Source organism: Tauraco erythrolophus, chromosome 7 (assembly GCF_009769465.1).
Source record: "Tauraco erythrolophus isolate bTauEry1 chromosome 7, bTauEry1.pri, whole genome shotgun sequence".
In the NCBI taxonomy this organism is placed as follows: Eukaryota; Metazoa; Chordata; class Aves; order Musophagiformes; family Musophagidae; genus Tauraco; species Tauraco erythrolophus.
In genome coordinates this window covers 23,366,449-23,391,985 of record NC_141471.1, presented here as the reverse complement: position 1 = coordinate 23,391,985, position 25,537 = coordinate 23,366,449, and the positions used below count along the sequence as shown (strand labels likewise).

At 40.5% G+C, this 25,537-nt stretch overlaps 1 protein-coding gene across 1 annotated transcript in view; it reads right to left on the bottom strand.

The window, feature by feature from the left end:
- Nucleotides 1-25,537, bottom strand: part of CUBN (cubilin) — a 146,389-nt gene that overhangs the window by 70,315 nt on the left and 50,537 nt on the right. The window contains exons 28-31 of the mRNA XM_086614334.1: nt 19,118-19,277; nt 9,991-10,172; nt 2,526-2,700; nt 704-885 (exon numbers count right to left, since the gene is read on the bottom strand). Of these exons, the coding sequence (XP_086470460.1) occupies nt 704-885; nt 2,526-2,700; nt 9,991-10,172; nt 19,118-19,277 (699 nt within the window). The remainder of the gene's footprint in view (nt 1-703; nt 886-2,525; nt 2,701-9,990; nt 10,173-19,117; nt 19,278-25,537) is intronic.

Below are 25,537 nucleotides of genomic sequence, written 5' to 3'. Positions count from 1 at the left end.
AAGTGCAATCTGACATCAAAGGCCAGGATTTCATGTCCCTGCTGCCAAAAGGCCAAGTGGAGATGTGGAGGCTTCTTCGTTGTCATGCACTGATAGAGCAGCAACTTGAATTTCTGTGACATCAACAAAAGCTCACAAACCAACAGCTGAGGAGCACGTGAATACACAGTGCATACACAAAGAAAACCAGCCAGCCACAATTCCCTCTGGATGTAGAAGTCTCTCTCCCCTGAGTTTGTGACAGAGTGTGGGTAATCTCTTATACATGTGTGCAGTTCATCCTACGGCTTGGAGTAAGCTGTGGTAAACTGCACTGAAAATGGGAAAGGGTGTCATAATAACAGCCATAAACGTATGAGGTTATTCCTGCAGTACTAACTACAACTCACACCACCGAAAGGAAAAACATGATGCCAGGATAAAGCATGCACTACTTTCAAGAAAAGATCCTTCCAAATAGAAGTGGGAACTTGGAAGAATGCAGAAATGCAGTTGTGAAGCCTTCTTCGTTGGTGAAGCAGAGGGAACTAGATTATAACAATTTAGCTGTAAATTTAAGACTTAGCTCACCAGTGAATAAATATGACTATGCAACTACCAGTCTGAAACACACTGCAGCCTAGGTTGCACAGTAAGCTTCCTTTGTTGCAAACATTTCACCAGACTCATTAAGGAAACTTTTGAAATGTCTATTGTTACTTACTGCAACATTGTCATAGTTACACGAATGGTGATTTTCAATGTCAAAATCCGTGAAATTCAATAGGACTCTGTGGCTGTAGTCAACTTGGATAACCCAAGAACAATCTGTGTTGTTATTATAAGGTTGCGGGTAGTTTGGAGAATGGATTTCCCCACTGTTAGCTTGGAAAATACCACCACAGCCTGAAAAAGACATAATCACTTTTAATGACAAGCTCTTTTATGCTTAGTGAGATTACACCCCTATTTTTAAATTAAGGGACGAACACCTCCATCTTTATATGTTCTACATTAAACTGTTGTAAGATGGGTGCTCCAGCTGTTGAAGTGTCCTGTCTGCAACAACAATCAAGGGAAATGACTATCAGGAAACTATAACATTATCATTATTGATGAATATGCAACAAAAATGCTTGTGAGTAATGTTTCTTTCATAGGCCCAGGCTAGTAGTAGATGTTGTAAAGGCTGAAGCGTTAGTGCTGGTATTCCTTTCTCCTAGATATTGTAAAAGCAATCAAAAGTTCTGTTCATACGAATGCTGCAGACTTAGCAAACTGAGAAGGCAATGACTAAGCCTTACTGATGGCCACAAGGGTGAGAAAACCATTTCTGAAAATAGCAGGACAGTTAGGAGCTCCGCTTTCCCCATGAGCAGTGCAACAATTGCAAGCCTGAAGTTTCTACTTCTCTACCCATGCAGGGCTCCCTGAGGACTCCACCTTCAGGTATTTCTGACCAGAGCAGCTCCAGTGCTCACGAATATCTAAATAGCCTGGAATGATGGATCCTGTGCGGCAAGTGTCAGGGCTTTCAATAGGACTAACACAAACAAATAGACTTTTATATGTTGTAAAAGGACGGAGGAGGGTGAGAGAAAGACACTGGGATTGCTGTAGATGGAGGCAGCTGGCTGGAAGGATAAAAACTACACTGCTATTGCGTTCTGGTGAGGGGGAATTTTAGATGCTAGAGTGAGGTTGGAGTACAACAGGCAAGATGCTATAAAGGGATGAGAAAGCTTCAGGGGGCCTAAGTAGAAAAAATAAGCTGCCAGATCTTGGAAGGGGATTAATTCAAAGGACTATTGTAGACTTCTTTTATTTTAAAAAAATCTTGTGCCTTTCTCATAAAACTTGTGAGAATGGAGAAGTATAAACCTAACAAACTAATGAATCAGTGTGCTTAATCAAGCAATACCGCAAGAATTAAAATCTGACTCTCCTCACTTTTCATCGTGATTACTTTCTGATAATTGGCCTTTTCACAAGAACTCCCATATAGGGACATGTGATTGGGTCTTTTAAGCATGTCTCTTCTATTACTGATTATCAGTAAGGCTTTGAACAAATAATCACATGGGGGATGGATCAACCTTTTAGAGTTCAAGCATTTACTAATCACTCCAAATATTTTTGGAGTTCTCCAAGTTAAGCCACATTCTCAGATATTTTACACTTTACAGCTTAAAATCAAAAGCATCATTCAGCTAATAAAGGACTCTGTGTGGGTGAGAGGGTGTGGAGAGCTGCTAGCATGTAAAAGTTCTTTTCTGATTACAGGAATGTATTGATTAATTACGTAGAGGAGAAACCCCAACAAGGTAGACTGTTACGAAATACATTAATAGGCCTAGATATCAGCTCGTCAGACAATTTTTTCCTCTATATATTTTTCAGCATCTTTTAGTGTTACCAAATCCAGTAACACCCAAATTCTCCTTCAGTTTTCAGTCCATGCTGTTTGACTACTTTAAATGCTTGCATGGCTGACCCATGTTTCTCAGACTTTCTGAATTTCTCCTGGTATTATTCAGTATACTCACCACCCGGATTTTCTTGCCAGGAGGCATTAAAACCTTTCCCTGTCACTGCTGCATCTGTCTTGAAATGGACAATGGCTGAATTGCCAGTAGTAGAGACTCGCAGTGGGTTATGTGCTGGTCTTGAAACACACAGCTGGGCTAGTCTAGGTGAGAGGAAATCAGGGCCACCATAGACCTAGAAATGGAAGAAACACTGTCAAAATTTTTCAAAGAGCTCATTTGCCACACAGAATACATGAGAACTGTTTAGCTAGGAGGAAAAAAACGTGTAAGTATTGAAAGTGAGTCGACATTTTGAAATGTAAAGTAGTTAATAAAGTTATTTTCTCTGCAGGTTTACTTGGTATTTGAACCACCTGGTGCAAGTATGAAATTCTGGATGATTTCAAAACAGCCTTGCATTAAATAAGAATTTTCTGCTTTGAGGACTTTGTCACATTCTTCTTCCTCCACCCCTCCAGGGTTAGTGCCTTGTTTCTGTGGGGATATAAAAAGAGATTTTTTTGTGTGCCTGTGCAAACAAACTGTATCTCTGTGCAGGAAATTGTGCTGATATTTTGTACTCTTTATGTTTAAAGGTACAGTTAAGACTGATTTTTCAGTTGGGGCTAGATTTCATCACTCTTTCTGATAAAACAAAACACATTGCAATTTTATTGACTTTGATGGCAGAATCAACATCCAAACTATGGAATTTTGGTCAAGTAAACTACATTTTAATAATACTTTTTGGATTCTAGGATATATATCATATGTATTTCCCACAGAAGACAGGTTTTGACTTTTAATAGTAATTATTTCCTACTCAGAAGAGTGTGCCTCAGGCAGTTAGAAACCAGAAAACCACCACTCTCTTAAATGTCGTCAGCAGTATTGTGTACTTTATAACGCATTTTTAAACCAACTCAAGTGAATTAGATGGCAGTGCTAAAGCCTTGTTATTCCTGTTTCTTGTTTTCTAGAAGGGATGTGGGATTTTAGTTTGCTTAGTCTTCCCTCTCAAAGCTGAAGGAAACACACATGCTCAGTGCAATTTTCAAAACCAGATACATGATTTTGGTGCCTAGTGCCTTCAATGATTGAACTTGCTTGGCTTCTTGCATGCTAATGAAATGCCAACTGATATTAAGGGTCTCCTGCGTTCCATCGGTGTGCACCTGGTAGGATAGCAGCTGCAAAAGTCAGCTTGACAGTAAATTCAAATATGAAAACTGTTAAAGAGATACACCAAATAAAGAGTATGCTATTGCCTTTCAGCAACTGAGCTAGCAATAGATAGATTCTCATTGTATCAGCATATATTGTGTACAAATCCTAAAACTAAGCTAGAGAATGGCAAGTTCTAACAACAGAATCAGGGAAGAGGAAGATAACAAATCCCATCAGGATTTTTCCACCAGTAGCATCTCAAGTCTGCTCCAATATTTTATTAGTCTGGTAAACATCACAAAGGTCAAAAAAAGCAATCCATCAATTTCTTTCAGAAAGTGGCAGTACTATAAGAACCAGCCTTCTATATGGCCCTTTTGCCTCTGGTCTCTTCTAAATGAGGAGAAACTCAGTATTTTAATAAACTCTGCTGGATACTTTTTAATCTCAGAAGACATTTGGGTTCTGTCCAAGTTAAATATCTGAGCAAGTCTTACAAATAGCTGAGCTAGTCCCACCACCTCCAGGGCTAAGTGTAGTGCATTGCTGCATAATTAGATTGACCGTGTGCTCACTCACTGCTCACTGTGCCTGACACCCCTCTGCCGTTAGAACTTTAAGGGAAAGAACTTTTTTTTTTAACTGGAAAAAATATTCAGTGACTTCACGGTAATGTGAGACCTCAGAAGCTGAAGCTTACATCCCTGGAAGAAACGGGTGGACGAGAAGCTCGATATGAAGCTCGATATGAGCCGGCAATGTGCTCTTGCGGCCCAGAAGGCCAACCACGTCCTGGGCTGCATCAAGAGGAGCGTGGCCAGCAGGTCGAGGGAGGTGATTCTCCCCCTCTACTCTGCCCTCGTGAGACCTCACTTGGAGTACTGCGTCCAGTTCTGGAGTCCCCAACATAAGAAGGACATGGACCAGTTGGAGAGGGTCCAGAGGAGGGCCATGAAGATGATAAGAGGGCTGGAGCACCTTTCCTATGAGGACAGGCTGAAAGAGTTGGGGCTGTTCAGCCTGGAGAAGAGGAGGCTCCGGGGTGACCTTATAGCGGTCTTCCAGTACCTCAAGGGGGCCTACAGGAAAGATGGGGAGAGGCTGTTCAGGAGGGCCAGTTATGATAGGACAAGGGGTAATGGTTTTAAAATAGAGGGAGGTAGGTTCAGGTTGGATATTAGGAAAAAATTTTTTACTATGAGAGTGGTAGAACACTGGAACAGGTTGCCCAGAGAGGTGGTGGATGCTCCATCCCTGGAGATGTTCAAGGCCAGGTTGGACAAGGCCCTGAGCAACGTGATCTAGTTGGAGATATCCCTGTTCCTTGCAGGGGGGTTGGACTAGATGACCTTTGAAGGTCCCTTCCAGCCCTAACCATTCTATGATTCTATGATTCTAAACAAGGAATTTTTTTTTTTTTTATAAACATCATAGTCTGTTAGATGTTCAGAAGATTGTGTTTTGGTTTAGTGGCTGATTATACCAGCTTAATAGCTTACACATTTCAATTTTGACTGAGACAGCACCTTTTGCATTCTGCAGGGAGGCTGCATGACTTGAATGGATAATGGTTCCCCTGTCCAATTGATCGTCTCAAGGCATTCAAGAGAAGTCAGAATGGATGAAATCACAGCTCAGATTAAGAATCTTTAATGAAGCAGTCACAGTCTGAGGAAGAGGCATGTTAGTCCGCTGGAAGCTCAGTATCTTCAGCAAAATCTTACTGCTTGGCTGCTTGTGAAGCCCAATGACAGCTGCATTTGTCAGAAGTCTGTTCAAAATTTGAATTTTAAAATGTGTTCGTGGTATTCTCCCTGAGTCAGAGCCACAGCATGAGATCTAGCAAGAACACATGCTCTTAATCATCTAAACCAGCCCAGAGAAGCTATGTGGCAGAGGAAACAGCAGGAGTTTCTAATATGCATCTAATACACATCATAGACCATCCTCTCACATCATCCCTGGTGATCCCTGGGGCCATCTGCACACCAAGGGCAAGGGGACCAAACCCAGCTCTGACATAAACCCTGCTGATTTCTGTAGTATTACCTCAGAAATTAACTTGGCCCAAGCCAAACACTTATAGTTGACCTGTTGGAAGAGAATTAAGGATGAGTGAAAAATATTAATGGAAATCTGAGGTTTGTGGGTCTCTTTCACACCGTTAACTGCTTGGCAACAGCCTTCTGCACAGTTTCAAAATAAAAAGCATAGTTAAAGGCATGCTTTTTACAGTTAGGAGTGTATTTTCTTTTCTCCTTTATGCCAGTTCAATTAATCAGATGCTTTCACAAGGGCTGGAACAAAAACAAGTTAGAGTGTTTCCATGACAAAAACCAATAAAATGTTACTTTTGGCTACAAAGAGGAAAACCAATAGTTACCACATGAAAAAAAGAAGAGGGAAAAGAGAATGGATGGAAAGAATTAATTCCAGGGTGTGGTTCACAAAGAGTCACAGGATGTCTGAGCTGCAAACAGATAAAAATAAAAATAAAAACATTTAGTCTGACCAGAACACCTGATCCAGAGATAAAATGATGTTGGATGGCATAGCGGGGATGCAGGACACTACCATAAAGCCCATGGTTTTAATTTGTTCTTATCATTTGCTTCTGCCCCGTTAGTTCCATTTATTGTTAACAGTCAGCATTCCAGAGTTATGAGCAACAGAAAGCTGTTTTTATGTTGTTGGTCACCCTCATGACACAGATTTTCTGGGAATAAAACTGATCCCTGTTCAGATATAACTGCCAGCAAAAGGAGAGCCTGGCTTCGACAGAGAATTAAGAATTACAGTAATCCTAGATGTTTCTTTATATTTAAATGAGAAGACTAGAGCATCTAATAAAGACTTGGAAGTGCAATAGATTGATATGGTTCCTTCCTTTTCAGCTCAGAGCTACATCTTGCTGTGGTAGAATATATTTCTAGTTTACAAAAATCTGGTCCATGTTAAAGAAAATATGTCATAATTTAACAAAGCAGGCACAGTAATTTTTCTCTATGTATGTATTTTAAATAGAAGCCATGTAAAAAAAATATTTTTAACTCTTTCATTGTGTCCAAAATGATGGCTTCTATTTACATGAAACACTTCTAGAAAACATCTTTAAGAACAACTTAAGATTTCCTTCTAGATGTTTGTAAAGGGAATGGAATCTGATGGGGAAGAGAGAAAGACAAAGTGCAACAGTGTCATAAAAGAAACAAGGAGGAGGAGGATTAAAGGAGAATGTCAAACACTTGAGCTTGCAGAAGCCACGGAGAGAACTTGAGGATTTCACACAGAAAATTTTTACGTAACTATTATTACACAGTCTTGGTGAAACATATGTCAGGGTACGGACACTGACATGGAAGGGACAGCTTGTTTAGGAGGCATTGTCAAAGGAAAAGGGAGAGAGTTGCTGCATTTTACAAGAACAAATATGGTTCAGAAAAATATGCGAGAGAGCAATACTCAAGAAACTATGGTATAAAAATGAAGTTAGCAGCAAAAGTACTGTGATGGGAAAGATCTCTTAGAATTTTCCTACAATTCTCTGCCAGGTCAAAGGAGTGAGGATGTTTCTAAGCAAAAGCTAAATGCATCCAGGTGAGCAAGCTTTGTGATTACTGGGGAATTTTTATTACAAGGTAATATATTGTGGAAAAGCAACAGAAAAGAACACAATTTATTGCAACATTCCAAAGACAGTTATTTCAGAGAGTGGAGAGAGTTAATGGGACAGGAATGGACAGCAGGGTGCAGAGTTACGTTAGTACTGATTTTGATTTCAAGAAAGAAAAGAAATTTCAAAATAAATTTGCTTGAAAGAAAACAGGAAGTAGTAGAACTCACTACTCAGAGATAAGGAAAAAGTGAAACCAGGAGAAAAACCATGAGAAAAAGCAGACTTCAAAACCCAAAATATTTGTAGACAGGTTACTCTTGGGAAGATAACATGAGAGTGAAAGAAGTTTTGAACCTTAGTGATCACTGAAACACACTGTGTCAAAGGCACACCAGGAAACTCTTTTTTTGCAATACTTTTCAAACTTGTGTGTGTGTAGTTTTCAGCCTAGACATATGTAGACAACTACAGGAAAGAAGATGACAAATCAGAGCAGCTCCTGAAAATGCTTAACGACGTTCTTTTTTCTGACTGCTGAAACTAGGTCATAATTTGTTCTTTGCAGACTATATAAATCATGCTGTGAATGTGTAATTTTATGACAAAAGCAAGAAAATATGTATGTCGAAAGGTACATAGAGCTCCACCAAATGCCTGCAGTTTAGCAGGGGAAGCTGTTTGCTGCCAGCCAGAACCTTTGATCTTGCCCTAAGACAAGAACAAGTTTTCCCCAATAAGTTGATTCATGTAAGGCTCTCTGTCAGCAGATCAGAGACAGGTGTTCAGAACTGGACGAGCCAAGGTCAGGAAACAAGTAACTCAGAGGCATGCCAATTCTGAGGGCAGGATACCAGGGAAGTTCAAACAGCAAGGTGGGCATCTGTGCTGTCAAATGAGTAAGACTGAAAAGAAGTAAAGCATAGCACCTAAGTTTGAAGTGGTAAAGGAAGAAAACCCAAAACCTAAGGTGAATACCTTGCTCAGGGACACAGAGCAGCAAACTGTAGGATCCTCTTAAACAATTTGTGCCCAGCAACTCACTCGTTGGTTTTAGGCTAGCCCCACCACTAGTCAAAAAGTCGGCAAGCAAACAGTTGCCAGACATTCGTACTCTTACTGGATTGTGATAGCTCCCTGGTGACCACCTGCAGATGCAGGCATTGTCCTTACACTGTTCTAGAAATGGTCAGCCAGAGCAGGCTTAGATTTGGTGGCTGTTTAATAGACCCTTCTGGGCAACAGAGGCATAACTGAAGTTTACAGGCAGATTAGCTTCAATCTAGTCATTTTAGGCACAAACAACAATGAAGCTGCAATACAATAGACTTCATCAATACACAAACCAGCCAACACAGGTCAGCTGTCAGCTACTCACAGGCATTGATGTCAGCGATGTGACATCCAGTCATACTTGCCAATGCTACTGGTGGAGAATTCATGGTACAGCTTCCTTACACCCAAATGCCACAGAAGTCCCATAGCCAATATGATACTCAAAGCACAGTGTCCATTTTGTCCAGACTTTCACTTCACTGCTAAGCTAGGGAAGCCTATTTCAGAGCCAGAAACCTGGACTTAAGTGACACATCTTTTCTACTCATACGCATGGTTAGCAATCATCTACCAGGCAACCGTATATTTAGGACCTGCTTCAGGATGTGGGTTAAGACTTTCAGGAATATTGCTGATGAGTGTGCACTAAGGACCATAGGCTGGAGAAATCAAAGCTACGAAGGTGAGAATAGGCAGCAGTGAGTATTCGTAGGTGCTGGACAGAAAGCTGTCTAGCTGTATACCAGTCACGCATAACATTACCTAGGGGAAGAGGAGAAGAAAGGCCCCGGTGGAGTGGTACAAGATCTCTTAATCAATCTTGTGGGTTTACTACAAAAACATTCAAATGTCACCCAGGTATTAACATTGAAAGACCCAACAACTGTATCTCCATTAGTGATCTCAAATGTCTCTAGTGAGAATGATCTAGAAAGTCTATACTTCTAAAGAATTTCTTCCTGAAATTATTTCCTATCCTTTCTTCCTGCACTGGAAGTCTATTCAAATCTGTTAGCTGGGATTGGTCACCTGGCTGCTTCCCAACACAAGCACAAAGGTGTCGTATATAACAGGACCATCCAGACTTTGTCTTAAAGGTCAGTAAACCCTTAGAGATGTCCCTTTTCTCCTTGTTCCACAACCCTAATCTGACCAGGACACTGTTGCTTCTTTTATTCTTTTTCTGAGTAAAAAGATTCTTCATAGTTTTCAGTGCTCAGTGTTATAGACCTCCCCACTTCCTTGGAAGGTCCTACACAAGGTCTCACCCTTTAGTTATCTCCCCAGTGATCCATTATTTTCCTTTACATTAGGAAATTTTATCTCCATGGTACAGCATCCTACACGTAGTTCTTTGTAAAAGGCAGACTTTTTAACACCGAGTTTTTCAAAGCCGTTTTATCTCTTGTTAGGAAGTGTGCAGGGCCTAGGATCATTATTGGTTAAGGTATACAGATGCCAAAGGTCTAAAAGCAAAAAATAACATAACAAAATAGCGTTGTTGCTTCTGCGACATCTGTAACCACAGCAGAAATGGAGAATTGGAGTAGAATGGTTTGTTCTGTTCCTGCAGTTCTTGGGATTATCTGGTCAGACAGAAAAGCATATAGCTTGTGTATTTTTGAGGAGTAAATCTAATCTTCTTACCTCCAAAACATCGTAGTTGCAGTTTGGGTGATATTCAATGTCGAATTCCTGAATGGTGAGTTGAATGCTGCTACCAGGTGCTGTGTGAATGTACCAGATGCATTCCCTGTTGCTTGGGTATCTGTTGGGGTAGCCAGGGCTGTGAAATGAACCAGAAGGGCCAGAGAGTTCTCCTCCACAACCTGATGACACAGCAAAGCAGCCTGTCAGTGATGGGCTCTGGAAAACTCACCGACAGCTCTGCAATGAAGACAGCACCCCTTTCATGCACAAATGTGTATACTGAGGTTGAGGGTCTGTTCTATCACAGGGAACTGAGGTCTAGCAGTGAAGAGAAACTCAGGAGCAGCAGACTGGACCTGCTCACACTGCCAGCACTGTCTGCTCAGTAAGTTCTTCACCTCTTATTTTGGCATATATCTCATCACACCTCAGCATCTGCTTTGACAGCTGAAGAAACTGAGACAGAGCAAAAAAGTGACATTTTTTGTATTGGCTTCTAACTTTGACCAGGTCTAGAAAGCTGAATCAGATCCATTCTCAGCTGTTACTGACTTCAACTAATACACAAACTAAGGTATCATGGGGAGGGCTTCCTATTGTTGTAAAAATGCCATTTCTCACTGCTTCAGAAATCATAAAATTAAAGACAATGCAATTTCCCTCAGCCCACTGAGCATGATTACAAGCTGCCAAGTCACAGTGGATAAACTGGCTTTCTGACATTTGGTGGGTTTAATGTTCTTTTTTATTGAATTGTAACTGTGCAATTGTAAGACATGCCATGTTTGAAAAGTTATTTATTTTCTTTTCAGATAAGAAATTAGTGCCCTAACCTCACTCCCCAGCCCCTTGGGTGATTAAGTTCTTGCATATTATGAGCTAGATTTATTAAAAAAGAAATAAAAGATGCAAAACGATGGATCAAAGGCAGGCCCTGATTTGACAGCACCAAGCAGCTGGACACCTGAGACTGCAGTTTTATCATTGCTTTGTGGAGATGTGGCAACTGCTGTGCTGGGTTCCTTTGCTGAGTTCCCGGGAAGACACTCTCCCTGACCCAGTCCCCAGGTGCAGGTGTCAGCAGTGTGGGAAGGTCAACAGCCCTTCCCAGTGTCAGGGCAGATTTAGGTCAGCTACATTCATGGTGAAACCTCACCTTAAGAGAAGCCAGCAGGGTGGCTGTGTATCTGTCACATGCAGAAAGCAAAGGAATTGTGTGTTTGATCTGATTTTAGTTTAGTTGATCTGATTTAGGGTCTTTCAGTTCCTCACTGAAAACTTGAGTTTGGCTTTGACACAGTTGGCTCTAGGACATCTAGGGCTGCAAAATACAAATCTATGAGAGGAAAGAGCAGCAGGTCTGAAAGGGAGTAAAGCAATAAGAAGCTATTTCAAACTAAAAAAGAGCCATCTAAGTGCAGATGTGACAAAGATGTCTTCAGCCATGCCACAGTGTAACACAGATCTCTGCTAGTCCATCGCCCAGTACTGAATGGAAAACCACCTTTTAAACAGAAGAATTCCCCCAATTGAACAATAGTTAGCTTTAACCCAGGAAAGCCTTTACATAGCTGAGGTTGACCTCACAGGTGAATTGGCATGGGCTTAGTTCTCCCTTTTTCCCCACCTTGCTGCACACCATGCTCCATAGCCCTGAGGTGGTTTGCCCTGCAGACACAAAGCTACATTGTCAAGCTACCCGATGCCTCAGTCAACGAGTGAAAGAAGATTTTAAGTGTATTTGAAACCAATCCTGCCTTCAGTCCCTCTGGAGAGACAAACATTAAAAGGTAGTGCACTTCCCCCAGGCCTGCCAGCAAAGGCGGGTCCCTGAAACTTTGATACCCATGAACATTTTAGCAGAGAGACAGAGAGGAGAAAAGCTTCAGTGTAACCCACCACCCAGTTTTTTCCCCCAGTGCCATCCAAAGACGGCCTAATTTTCCTCAGAAGAAACCAGATCGCTGGGTTTTTACAACTGGAGAAAAGAAAAGAAGTGTCGGCGGGGGAGTTGAGCCTTACAGCTGAATGTGCACACCGAGTTCCTCCCTTTCTTTTCCCTCAGCAGCCGGAATGACACGGTGGCTGAGGACAGACTTTAGGAAGGGAAAGCTTGAGAAACAGAAAGATTTCTCAACAAACAGACTCGATGGCTGAGCTCCTGAGGGGGTGGGAACGGGGAGGCAGGGGAGTTCCAGCAGGAGAGAACAAAGCCAATTGCTATTTATCTCCGCCTGAAGAAAGCTGGGAACATTTTAAAACTAAACAGGCAGTTATGACTCAGCTTCTCCTACTAAGAATTTCCTGATAGCCACAAAGACATGGTTTTTATTTAAACCCGAAATGGCTCAGCTGAGCAGAAAGCTTGTGTGCTGGGCTTTGAGGTACAGACCTTTCTGTCTATGCCACCCTCGCAGGTTGCATTCAGATTGCTCACGCTCGCTCTCTGGAGTGCTTTATATTTTCTCTGAGCTCAATCGATATTCTCTGGATGAGGTACGTGAAGCACATGAATAAGAACGTCAAACGGTTGTTAATGTGCCATTTCTTTTCTTCCGACTACAAATGTTCCCAGAAAAGTCTTTTTGTTAATAGAGAAGTGATTCTTCTTAAGCATTCCAGTAAAATGGAGGTAAAGTTTAGATCTCGGTGATTCATTTCTTACAATGATTGCACTGAACTCATGTTACCAATAATTTATTAATTGTTTACAAAAAGATCAGAAATTGCTTGAGTTTATGCCCAAATATTCACTAATAGCTGAAAAAAGGACTCTCTGATCTTTGCAAATAGGTGAACTTCACACCTCAACTATTTTGACTGACCTGCATATGCAAGAAGTAACCTCCATATCAGAGCAGAAACATAATCTCTGAACTCTCTGGCCAGCTAGCAGAAAGGCTATATATTACATTTCTGCTCTTATATGGATGAGGTAAGAATCAGTTCTGTTGAGCTTTTTTGAAAATGTAGAAACTAGATGATTTTAACAAAATATTTACAGAAATACTTAAGAGATTAAAACAAATGTTCCTGCCTTTAAAACTCACTTGCCACATCCATAGAACACTAAAATGAGAAAAACTCAAATAACCACCGAAAAATTTTTTGAAATGCTTATAAACGTTGTATGTGAAAGATTTGCCCAGCCTTAGAACCTAAAAAGAAAAAAAAAAAAAGAAAAAGAATTGTCCAGGAATACTGTTTCAAAATGAGAAGTAAACTTTGATTCACTGACTTTGAAGCTTAAATTTCAGTTTCTGGAATGTCATAGGTCCTCACAGTCACAACCTTTTTGTCTTGAATATTTTCAAAAGCTGAATTTAGAATTTGATCCTTGAATTATTCACTATTTGTTTTCATTAGCCACAAAATTCTTGTAGCACTATCCCTTTCTTTGATTGGATCACAGATACAAACTATCAAAGAAAATTAAACTGCAAGTATTTTTCGCATTATCAGAAAAGATATCAAACAAATTACATTCATAAGAATGATGTTCAGGCTGAAAATGTAGATGTAGGTGCAGGTGCATATTTATTTACATACATATATTAATATATGTGAATATATCTATGGATTTTGCATTTAAAAGAAAGATTTTAGTAGAAACTGTAGTCCTGTTTTTTTGAAGCATGCATTTGTATGTATCATATTCTTTTCCCATTTTCTTGAGCAAGCTAAGAAATACATTTTGATTTAACCTGGAATGTAATTTCCATATGAAAGTGGCTTGCCTACTTTATTAGATATTGAAATAGGAAAACTTTAAATGATGATGTAATGTAATCATCTCAGCTAATTAAACTTCTTCCATTGTTGGCATCACCATTAAATGAATACAAACCTTCTCCCAATATTTACATTTGTCTGCAAACATCAGATTAGAGTTTGCCTCTATTCAAACAAATGGAATTTGTGCTGTTTATGGCAATAAAGTAAAAAAGATTTGGTCTTTAGGGTAAACAAAAATGCGAAAGCAGAACTTGTAAATTGCTGCATGACTTCAGCTTTCACTGAAGTAATAGTGAATAATCTGAAATTATTCTGTTTCTAAACATCTTTAAAAGTTTTTCTCAGCACACAAATAAACGGTCTTGCTGTAGATGGACAGATATACAGATAGCTGCCCTGTGGAAAAGTTTCTTGCAGCTGAACTGCATACAGCATATGGTGAGTTTGTGCAGACCTCCTTGCAGTCATTTTGGAAACTTCAGTCCTGCAGTTAAACTGAGAAAAAAACCCCAAACCAAACCAAAACAAGCAGGAGGGGAGGTACTCTTTTGGTAGTGTAAAGGTCCTGGAATTCCCTTGAAAAATGCTTAAAACAACTACCTAACCTGGTGTTGCTAGGAAATCAGACAACAAATAGAAAAGTCAGGAAACATATATTTGGTATCTTTGCTTTCCTCTGGCTAAAATCTAAGTCATTGAAGACTGTGTAAGGGATGATTTATAGATCTTTCCATATTACTGCCTGTCTGCTTAGCAGATGGTGTTCATTAACCAAAGAAGAATCCCTATTCTCATAAATAATTATAGCTCAATAGAGAAGTAGTAATCTGTGGAAACCACTACTATTTGCAAGGTTTTCATATTTATTCATGGGTATGTTTTAGCCACATGCTAGAAAAATCTCTTCCATAAAGTTAAAGTGAGCTGGCACTGTCCCTGTAAAATCAGAGTTAGGGAAATGAAAGGTTTCAGAGTTGTTGCATTTGTTGTGCTCATGGTGGAATACTTCAGTAAACGATAGCTGACTAGCTGCAAGGAGCATGTAGTATGAACATTTGCCTGTACTATGCTAATACTTGCATGAAGTATAACTTGGATTTGATTATGAAATCTTTTGCTCTCTTGAGTAGGTTTAGTTCATAGCATATTATCCAATGCAGTAAGCAGGATAATTTTTGTGATGAAGGTTTATGCAAGAGAGCAAAAATGCAAGTGAGAAACTGTTTTATTTTTTTCTTCTTTCTGATTTGTTAATCATTTCTGTAGCTTTGATTATTATAGTTTTATCAGTCTCCTGAATTCTGGTATTTTGTTCAACATGTTCCAATCTGAAGTCAGTAAGATGGGTAATAAAGACAGACTGCTGAGACCCAGAGACATAAAGGCAAATCTAGGCATTTAAACAGGAGCTGAATCCTCCAAGATACTGAATGGACACTGTTCCCATCACAGCTGCCGGTGTTCAATGTTAAAAAAAAGCCATTTTCCAGCTCTCAGACATTGATTGAACTGTTCAGTTACAACCATTTTAAGAAAATTTTGACCCTTATTCTTATATATTAGTTTGGGGAGTGGGGGGAGGTCCAGCTTCCTGAAGAAACAGAAATTAATTCATCCTCAGCATTCATAGAGAATGTGTCTATGTTTTTAATAGCCAGACTGCAATACAAAAAGCCAGCTCTGTAAATGGTGGTATCCACAACTCAGAACGACTGCTCAGGACTTCAAAAGGTCAGACCCTGTGCATCCTTAGACTTAATGTGACAGAAATACACTGAAAAGAAATAGCCATTTTTGAAAACTGAACAAATGGCAATTTGTCAAAGGCTGCAAAAGAAATCAACAACAGAGCTATGATTCAGGCTTAGGAAATTTGGGCCTCAGCTCCCTCACTGACCTGCAATGCAATTTCTCTCCAGCAGTCTTAACGGATGCCTGGCAAATGTCTGCAGAGAATGCCTTCTGCATCCTAATCTAATCTCTGTTTCTGTTATACTTCCCTGAAGAAGTAACAAACTATTTCACTTTTCACCTGAGACGTATACTGAAAACTCCAGTCTTTAGTTATTGTATGCCTTTTAATAATTTTCCTCTTCTGAAAATACAGACTCAGACTAATGAAAACTTCTCTTTTCATGAATCAAGTGGCTTTCTCCACACCCTGCCCATCAATTATTTCTTAGGGAAATCCAACAGAAAGAAGATAGTGGTGAAAGAAAAGAGCAATACAATACTTGGGGGCTACATAATTCTTTTCAATAGTGTGCTTTGCTTCTTTTTTAAATGGAGAATTAAGGTATCAAAGAAAACAGAATAGTGGGCGCAAATTTTGACTGTGCTGAGAAGACACAATTGAATTTGTAAGGGGTATTGACAATCAAGCAGCCAAATGATTAAGCTTCCAGTGAAATGCAGATGTATATATAAAGCAGTCCCCTCCTGCATGGACATTGCTTAATAAGGCAAGTGAGGAGTCTAGGACATATGTGTCTTCTCAGATAGTGACAGTTGTCACTGGTGTAATTTTGCACTGAGAAACCTTTGCCCTTTTGGCCTCCTGATTTATTTTTTTTAAGGAAAGCAATTCAGTTGGCATGCTATCTTTGCAATATCCAGACTGTTACCAAGAGTTTGTTCTTTCTCAAAGGGCCAATATATGCTGCAAAATATATTTGTCTATATTAAGCTTCCTAATAAACAGCAGAAGTGGAATGAGCACCTTGCAGATTCAAGCTTTCCTCTGGTGAATAATCCTCTTGAGGCCTTGGATGCAGAGGAAAACATTAGTGATTCAGCCAAATCAATTCTAAATCCATCCTCATCAATGAAAGTCTCTTAGATGAACAGAGTTATTTCAGAACCACAACCATTTTTACATTGAATTCTTTGCACTACAGCTTTCCATCCAAGTTAAAATTATATAGGATACTTTCAAGCATAAATAACAGCATTCTCCTATGACCAGTTACTAATTCTGTCTTTGGGAAAGCCTAAAGACTGAGTTTCCTTCAGCAACCCAGATCAGCAATGCAGCAACTGAAAAGCAGTGGCTCAGCAACCGGAAAGAACAGATGCAAATGTTTCAAATCAAGACATTTCAAATTTATGTCACGTGTGGCAGCAAGGGCTCCTCACATCACTTATCAATGAGGTAAGCTTTTGTCTTTTTTATGATCACCTCATAACTGTGAGCAAAGCTCCCGGAAAGTGTGTCTGAAGTGAACTGTATCAGGCACATGGTGGCAAATATAAGTGCTACTCTCATTTATCACCAAAGCATGTGAATGTCCTTGATATATATCTCATAGTTATGCTTCACAACTGCCAGTTAAGGAGCACATTGACAGCCTGAGAAATAGTTCACAGCAGCTTGAACTCTAGAGCACACGTTTGTCACTTGAGCAGAAGTAAAAACTCTTCTCTCAGCAATATATATAGCCTTGTTATTTTCTTGTTAGGTGAGATGTTACCAGATCCAGGTTTAGATTCTTTTAGGGATTTCCCCTCAGGTAAGACGCAATCTGAATGCTTCGCTCTGAGGTACCCAGCTCAAAGGCTGCATCTCCTGATGAGTTCCCCTAGACAAGGAGACTTTCTCCAATGAGTTTTTTTTGTGCATTTGAGAGATTTTCGGAAGGGAGAAGCAAATATAGCACCCCAACCACAGAAACATATCTAATTTTATCCAGTCGAGGGTAACGGTATATGCCCAGACCACATAGCCACCAAGGGTAAGAGGAATACCCATATTTGTGCATGACACCAATTGAAAAAAAAAAAGGAAGCTCCTACAATGAACAAAAAGACAACAACTGTGGCCAGCTCTGGAGGAACTTGCACTCATGTTACAGTCTGTCAGGAGTCACAGCTGTGATGTTCGGAGCCAGCAGTAACATTCTCTAGGAGCCAGCCGTATCTGAACCCACAGATCTTGCTCCGCTGCTTAGATACAGCCCCATGTTAACAGTCTGGGCCCTGTGCAGCGTTAGGCTGCAGTTTAGTGTCCAGGAATTAACAGTGAGGAAGTGCTGCCTGACAGAGAAGTGAATGTGTCAGCGCAGAAAGAGTGCAAGGGGGAGGGAGAGGGCTGGAGAGTCCGGCAAATGTTCAGAGGGGGACACGGAGGGAAAGCGCAAGAGTGCTTACCATGCAGGCAGATTCTGGAAAGCTCTGAGAGCTTTAGAAAAGCAAGTTAACCCAGCACCATGGCTACTGTATGGAGCTGATGTCATCTGGCTGTGCATAAAAGCCTCCACTTTTTCTTCTTTTGTGCAGTCCCAGAATGACATCACCTCGAAGCACAAGAACTGTACCTTTGTGCTGCAGCACTTCCCCTGCTGGCTCCTGCCACACATCTCACTCCTCCCACATATGTCCCTCCTTTGCCCAGAAATGCTCCTTGACCTCCGCTGAATGGAAAACACCACTGCCTCATCGAGGAGAGCCCACTGGGAGCCGGCAAACGCCAGCAGTCTGTGGTAGCACAGAGGAGCTCCTATTCAAACGATGTATAGCATGCCGTACACCTCAGCAACCCACCGTGGGGCCTCTGCAGCCGATTTCAGCTGCTTCACAATGCTGTCAAAGCTGAATGGTGTGAACTGATTAGACAGACAGGGCAACTGTGGTGATTTAATTATTTTCAAGGTTGGATCCTCTTTGATGGGATGTACAATGGCACACGATTTAATCTTGTTACAGCCCAGTATTGCTGTTAAATAAGCAGAGTGAAAAAGTTGCATCTGTAGCCTCGCTTACGAAGAAACTGCAAACATAAGTTGCAGTTGTACAGTCATTAACAGATTTGTTTATAATTGGCGTGCACGCTTGCCTATTTAATAAGGCCTCTGACAGTCCTCGTGACATGCAAGAACAAAGGAAAAAACACCCAAAGCACATCCTGGCCGGTGTTATTTCATGCAGAGAAGGGGGCTAGGGGGCAGCTGGAAGTGAACATGCTACCCGAGAAAACAAGCACCATTAAATAAAATGAGAAAGAAACCTGCACAGAAAACACAAGTCTATAGGAATGGGGCATTCTGAGGGCTGAGTGTTTCCCATTAGAAAGCCCAAGTCACCCACGGTTCCCCTGTAATATCATCTATCTCCTCTTCAGTACAGAAATTCTGCAGATGCCACTCATCCCTGTGCCTACTCCTGCAAATGAATGTGTATTTCACTAACAGCTCTCAGTCTCTGTTTAGAAGATCCTCAAAGGTGTGTATATGCAGAAACATCCACTGTTGGGGAATTATGAGGAAATGCAATGGTTTTAGAGCTGTAATGGGTTATTTCTACTTAGCTGACACAGAGTGGCATAAGCTGGGACTCATTACACATACAGGGAAGAAGGAAACATACCTTCCCGGAGGAAACCTGGCTAACTTACCATTAACATGCCACAGCATCTGGAACCCACTTCTAGCGTTCAGTCCATCAGAATAAAACACCACATGAAGGCTGGTCCCTGTAGTGCTTCCTGCCAGTGGAAGAGACTGTCCACAGAAAGTGCCTGTCAGGTTGGATTGTGCATCAGGCCCATCAAAGAGCTGAAATGAAAAAAAAAACATCCCAGTGAGTAAAAAGCAGCTTCCCAATTCTTAATGTTTCATATAGAACGTCAAAGAAAAAGCAGTAAGACTTCTTGCACTGGTCACTTTTGCTCAGCAATATGAGCTCTGGGGAGCATGGAAAGATTTGGATGAAATGGTGAGCAAATATAACTATGATATATCTTTAAACCTGGCTGCACACTGTGAACAGTAGGGAGGTTTTGCTGTTTCTGTTTTGGTGTGTATTGGGGGTTGCTGGGGAAGAAGATAAAGGGCAAATGGCAATGAACTGAAATAGAAAGAAAAAGAGGATGTCACGGTGATGATTTGACCATGTGTCTAACATGCTCAGTGTCTCCAAACCCCTTGGTGACAACTCTGTTTACGTCTTCATTTCTTTAGGACTGCACTCAGGTGATTTCAGGACTGACTGAGCTTGTGATGGAGAAACCCAAGCAGTCAGCATCACCAAGGGCCTCCCAGAGTAGTGAGGACAAACTGAAAACCAAAATCAAAGTAAACCCTCAGAAACCTGTTTTTTTATTGTTCCATGATCTTGTGCTAGTGTCCTGCTTTGGAGAAGTGAGCCATGTCTTCTGAAATTTTGTACTTAGAAACACTTCATGTTTGATCTCCTAGTCATATTCTACATGATGGTATTTTGACAGTTCGTGCTTTGGCAGATGTAGCCAGCCTGAATATCTTTCTGTTTCCCAAACACAGATGAGAAATCCTCCATTCCACTCTTAAAACATCACCATTCTTAAAAAAAAAAAAAAAAAAAAAGAAACAATAAAATGCAAAAGGAATATTCTTGTCTTTAAATCTCGACATCTGAAGTTAGTCATGAGCTCACGTTTAAATGAAAATTAACAGATGTTTTGATGAGGTGACAGTAGATGCTTACAGCTTTTAGGCCTCTTTAGTTATCTCCAAACAGGTTTAAAGGGTCTTTCAAATTCTAGTTTTGTGACTTTTTTCAAATCCAGTAAATCACTGGATATGCATCTATGTTCCTCACCAAATATCTCAATGATTGGTGTCAATTTTCAGGGGTGAGGAATATAATTTTTGCAAAGTTGGTAAAAATGAGACATTTTAGCTAAATTGTCTTTGACTTATGATATCAGATTGCCAGTTGTTGTTAAGGTAGGAGTTGCTTTGTTATTTCTCTTTTTGTTATGATTTTTAAAGTTTAGAAAAACAGCAACCCTTGTACTTTTTTATCACTTTGTCACAGTTGATCCGATCTTCTGTCTCACAGAACACATCTTCCTAACACAACCCAGCAAATTACTGGCACAGAAACCATGTCTGAACAGTCTCATTGTGAATTTTTGGCATGCTTCCTTTCAGAATTTCCACAAAAACTTTTCTCTGTTCTGAAGCCATCACTGTAAAATTCTCTCTGTGCAAAGAATCAAACCTATGATCTCTAGAAAAACAGCCAAAGTTTATTTATCTTTGCTCTCCATTCAAATCTCTTTTCCAAATATCTCTGATTCCACTAAGAATTCTCCTACACTCAACACCCATAGCATGGAATTATGATATTACAGTAAACATTAATTAACCATGCTAGCTACTAATTTCTGTGTACGTTTTCTAGCTCACTTACATATGGGAATGAGTAATTAGACCCCCAGATTTTCTGTTCAAGATGTTGGTCTTGCAGAAGATTCAGAAATCTTGTTGTTGATTTAAGACATAGCTGGGGCCAAGAAATCTACTCAAATGGCTTCAAACCCTCAAGCAGACAGTCTAGCTTGAATGTCTTTTTTAATAAAAAAAAAATTGGATGTAGTTCAGCCAGAAGTTAGGGGCAAATAGCAGGAATAATTCTATGATAATATTCCATGGCATATTTTACGGCTGGTGGCCATGAATCTTTCTGGTTTTCAATCCTCTAATACAATGAAAGGCTCAGAGCATGAGAAGTGTATCGGAACTTGAGAATTATCACTTCATTTGGTATGATTTGTCTACGTTAAACCAGAAAAGCTTGAAAGTTTCTAATTGCAGACCCATTGCTGGTAGTTCTTGCAAAGCCTTGATCAGGTGTGTTCAATAATAGATATGAAATTGTTGTAAAGATTAGATGTTAAGAGGTAAAATATCCATCTGTATTCTTTCCAAACGTAAAGCTGGAGGGACTGCCGGACAGACAGTTGCGCTGTCCCATGCCCAGCATTACAGTTATGACCTTCCTGCAAGCCAGGCTGAGAACTTTATACATTCTTTTATGCTTAAGTTCAGCAAAACAAAATAAAGTCAGATCCAATTCGACTTTTTAGCAGTACTACTTCTTTCAACAGCTTTGTGGCATACATTACTTATATTTCTGTGGCTTCAAGCCACGGAAATCTTACACCAGACAAATATGAACGGCAAAGAATGAATCAATGTGGAGATGGTGAATCTGTGCTCTGAATAGAAGCAAAAACTATGTTAAGATACATGTTAAGCAATCAGCTGTCAGCTTTAGTGAGTACAAATGAAAAACCCTTCTAAAGAACTATGGACTAAATCATACCCAGAAACTTTCAAATCCAAACAAAAAAGCAACCTTCACGAGTCTCCTGCAACTTTGATTCATCAAGGGAGTGTTATTTTTATCTAAGACAGCTAATGTCACATTTCTATGTAATTTCCCCTGAAAACACTCCCTCAGTTTTTCAAGACACAAAGAATGGTTGCTATGGCAATCCCTTCATGCCGTGCTGCCCTGTGGGTCTGTGTTCAGAGTGGAGTTTCGCAGGAAATTTGAGTGCCTGGCCAGCTGTAACTCATTGAGAGAGGCAGAACCGCGACTGCTAGAATTACAGGGGGGGGTTTCGAGCTGTCTTTCATTTCTAAATGAAGGGAACAGCTGTGTGTTTTCACAGAGCATTTTGAACTTCTCAAACCATATTTTGCTCTCACATAAATACGGGCAAGTGAAACTGAAGCTGAACGTAGATCTCATGAGCCACAATTTCTTTTCTGATCTCTGAGATAGTGTTTCTCATCCAAGGGCCTGCTTTGTCAGCTGTACTATTCTAAACTGCTGCAAATTGAGTGGAGGTTCCTCCTTGGGCTATATGAGGCAAGGTACTCTCATGAACTGTTCAAGACGATTGAATTTTGGAGTAGTTTATTAGCCACTCTGGTACCATATCGACTCTAGGAACCGAGGACTTGGCTCCATCCCAGCTCTCCATTGGGAAGAAAGCATTTGCTCCCTTCCTGTGTAGATATTTGTTTTGTAATTTATTTATTTGTTCAGACCTTTTAGCCTCCATCAGAAAAACCAAGGGCTTCATAAAGATTTTGGCAGACAATCCAACAGGCAAAATATGCAAACAGCTGCAGCACATGTTCAGATCCTTAGCCTCCCCTCTTTAACTGAAGCAATTGCCCAGCAGCACCCAGAGAGGTCCATTTCAGCAGCCTGCACCAGGCCCAGGTGGGGATGCAGTACATTCAGACGAATTATTAGTCATGGGCGCAATAACTGTTACAAGAAACTCTTTATCGGGCTGCCTAGGAGCAAGCGTATAGGCTGCCACAAAAGTAAAAATGGGAGGTGCTAGCTCTCTAAGGGATGAATCAAGTTCTGGGACTGCCCTGCAGCCAAGTGACTGCTGAAAACCATCTGCTGTACATTGGAGTGGGACTGGGGCAGCAGGACTAGCCAGGCTGCAGGAAGGGTTTGGCTTGGGTAGCTCTCCCAGGGGAAGACACCATGGTCACCAGTATTACATTTTGGCTTTTCTGACTCTTCAGCCTGGAAATATGTCGCTGACACCAGTAATGATGCTCTGGAGGCCACAGCTGTTTACCTGTCTTTGGAGGGATATTCTTCTAGCTGAGAGCCTTGTCAAGCTTATTCCTTCCTGCAAATTGAGATTGGCAGGACCCTTCCAGGCAGGTAGTGGGGCAGAAAGCTGAACTTTTTTTTAGGGAAAAATTTCAGTTTTCTCTTGGAGAACTTTATTTCTGTGGAAAGGTATATTTTTTCATTAGGAAAACAATTATAAAGGAAAACGCCCAGCCTAACCTGCTATGGAAAAAAGCCACTTACATACATTAGTTAGGCACAACACACAGTCTCAATCCAGATGATGAGTTCTAAAAAAACAAATTTGGAGTTTCATTACGAGGGAAAAATCCACCCTATGAATACTGAAAGTTCTCATTTTTATTGTATTGTAAATAATTCTATTATCAGATGTCATTAATTCATTACATAATTATAACAATAATTGTCTCAATTTGAGTCTTGAAACAAATTGTTTGCAGTCTGAAAGCCTTTTTATAGGGACCAGGAGCAAAAGCCCTGGGCTATATTTGCAGAACTTGGGAAAGGAGGTTGTGCCTTGGATCAGATCAACATAGCTGCAAGTGTCCTACCCATTGTCGAAGCCTCTAGGGCATCCTCAAGAGCTATTCTGACACACACAAGTATCCCTTTCCTCTTAGAATTGGGAAACCTGATAGGGGATTCTTTTGACTGATCTAAACACTGGAGGCAGTGATTACAGGTATCTGAGCAGCTTTTCCTGAACGAGTCAGTTTTTGAACAGGAAATTCTGATGGCATAATATGTTACCAGGAAACAAAATGAAGCAAAACTAGACAATATAATCAACATCCAAGTAACAGAATGCACTCCCAAAGCGAGATCACCGTTAATTGTTAAAGCAAGAATTAATACAAATAAAACCAATTCATTTCCAAGCAAAACATTTCATTCTAGAAGAACTAGAGTGTGAGCTTAAGAACCTGCAGGTCTGTCAGCCAGAGGTAAAAACTAAAAAAAATAAAGCTCCAGGATGTGGCACATTGTGCTAGCTTAGCACCACGGCAACATAATTTTCATAGAAACAAAGGCAGTTTAAGACCTTGACCAATTTACGGTGTGGAGCTTTGTTTTCTGCAGAAACAGGAGAAAAAAACCAAGGTCATGTTTGTGCTTGCATGATAAGAAGTGTTTGCAATTGCCACTAGAAAAAGCCTTCCTTAAGAACTCATTCTAAATAATGTTTTAATATGATTATTTAAATATGTTTATGCCCTAGGTGACCTTTGATAAAACTCCTCGCGTTGGCCACCATAAGCAACTTTCTTGTCTCCACACAATGACACGCTTTCACTAATTAACCATTTTATTCCATAGTGCAATGGAGTTTGACATTGTGCATCACTAGGCATATAGGCATACTGGTTAATCTCCCTGGGATTTATCTAACACATGGAAATGTATAAATGTCTAGTTTTTTAATAGTAATGGTTGTATCTGAGTCTATGTTTTGTCTTGTAACCTGAGCCTGAAATACTAAGAGCCCTTCAAAAGTTTCAAGCAAAGTTAAATTCCATATTGGACTGCTGGACTGATACTTTTAAAAAATATTTTAATCTCTTACATTACCACTTACTTCCTTCTCAAAGAAAACAAGGATTTCTAACTACAGGCAAATCTGCTCATTCCTGTATTTCTAGGAAAAGTTTATTTCTGCAAATGATATAAAATAATCATTATCTTTATCAAGGCTCTGGATTTATTATAAGAATGTAAGAAATGTAGGGTGTATCTTTAGATGAAAATTTAAAATTGTTTTAATATAGGAGTAGGAAACAACTGCTGTTTAAGAAAGGAACGCCTAGGAGACACCCATCTAGTCAGTCAGCCCCGAGATTTGCACTCAAAACCTGATTTGTTCGGCATGATATTTTAAATCCCCAAGTCTGTATTAGGAGAGTACCTCCATCTAATCATCGTGCTGTCTGGATGGAGAAGGTTCCAGCTGCCTGTAATGGAGCAGTCCTGTAGTTTCACTCATGCACAGTGGACAGAGCAGGATGAGTTGAAAGCAAAGCAGCCTAGTGCAGGAGCATCTCCGAAAAGCCTGCCTTGCTGCTAACCACGGTGCGTGCTTTGACCTTGGCTCATGACTCCATTGCCCAGGGCAAACCCAGTCTGCCCTGATATCTTATTCCTGACCCTGTCCCTCTCCCCGAGGTACAGGCAGAGGTTTGCTGTCACGGCCAGCATCCAAACAGGTCTCTGAAATGTCTCTCCTGCCTTTGCCAACCAAGGAGATCCTTGGGGATCCATGCCCCTGTGGCAGTGGGATCACATATGCCTGGTCATGAGGCTGCAGCTATTTTGGTAGAATGCCTGCTTTCCTCAATGCCTCAGAAGCTGGGCAGTTCTTCTTCAGCAAGGAATCACCCATGGTGGAAGGAGCAGGACTGCTTCTGAGCTTGGGACAATA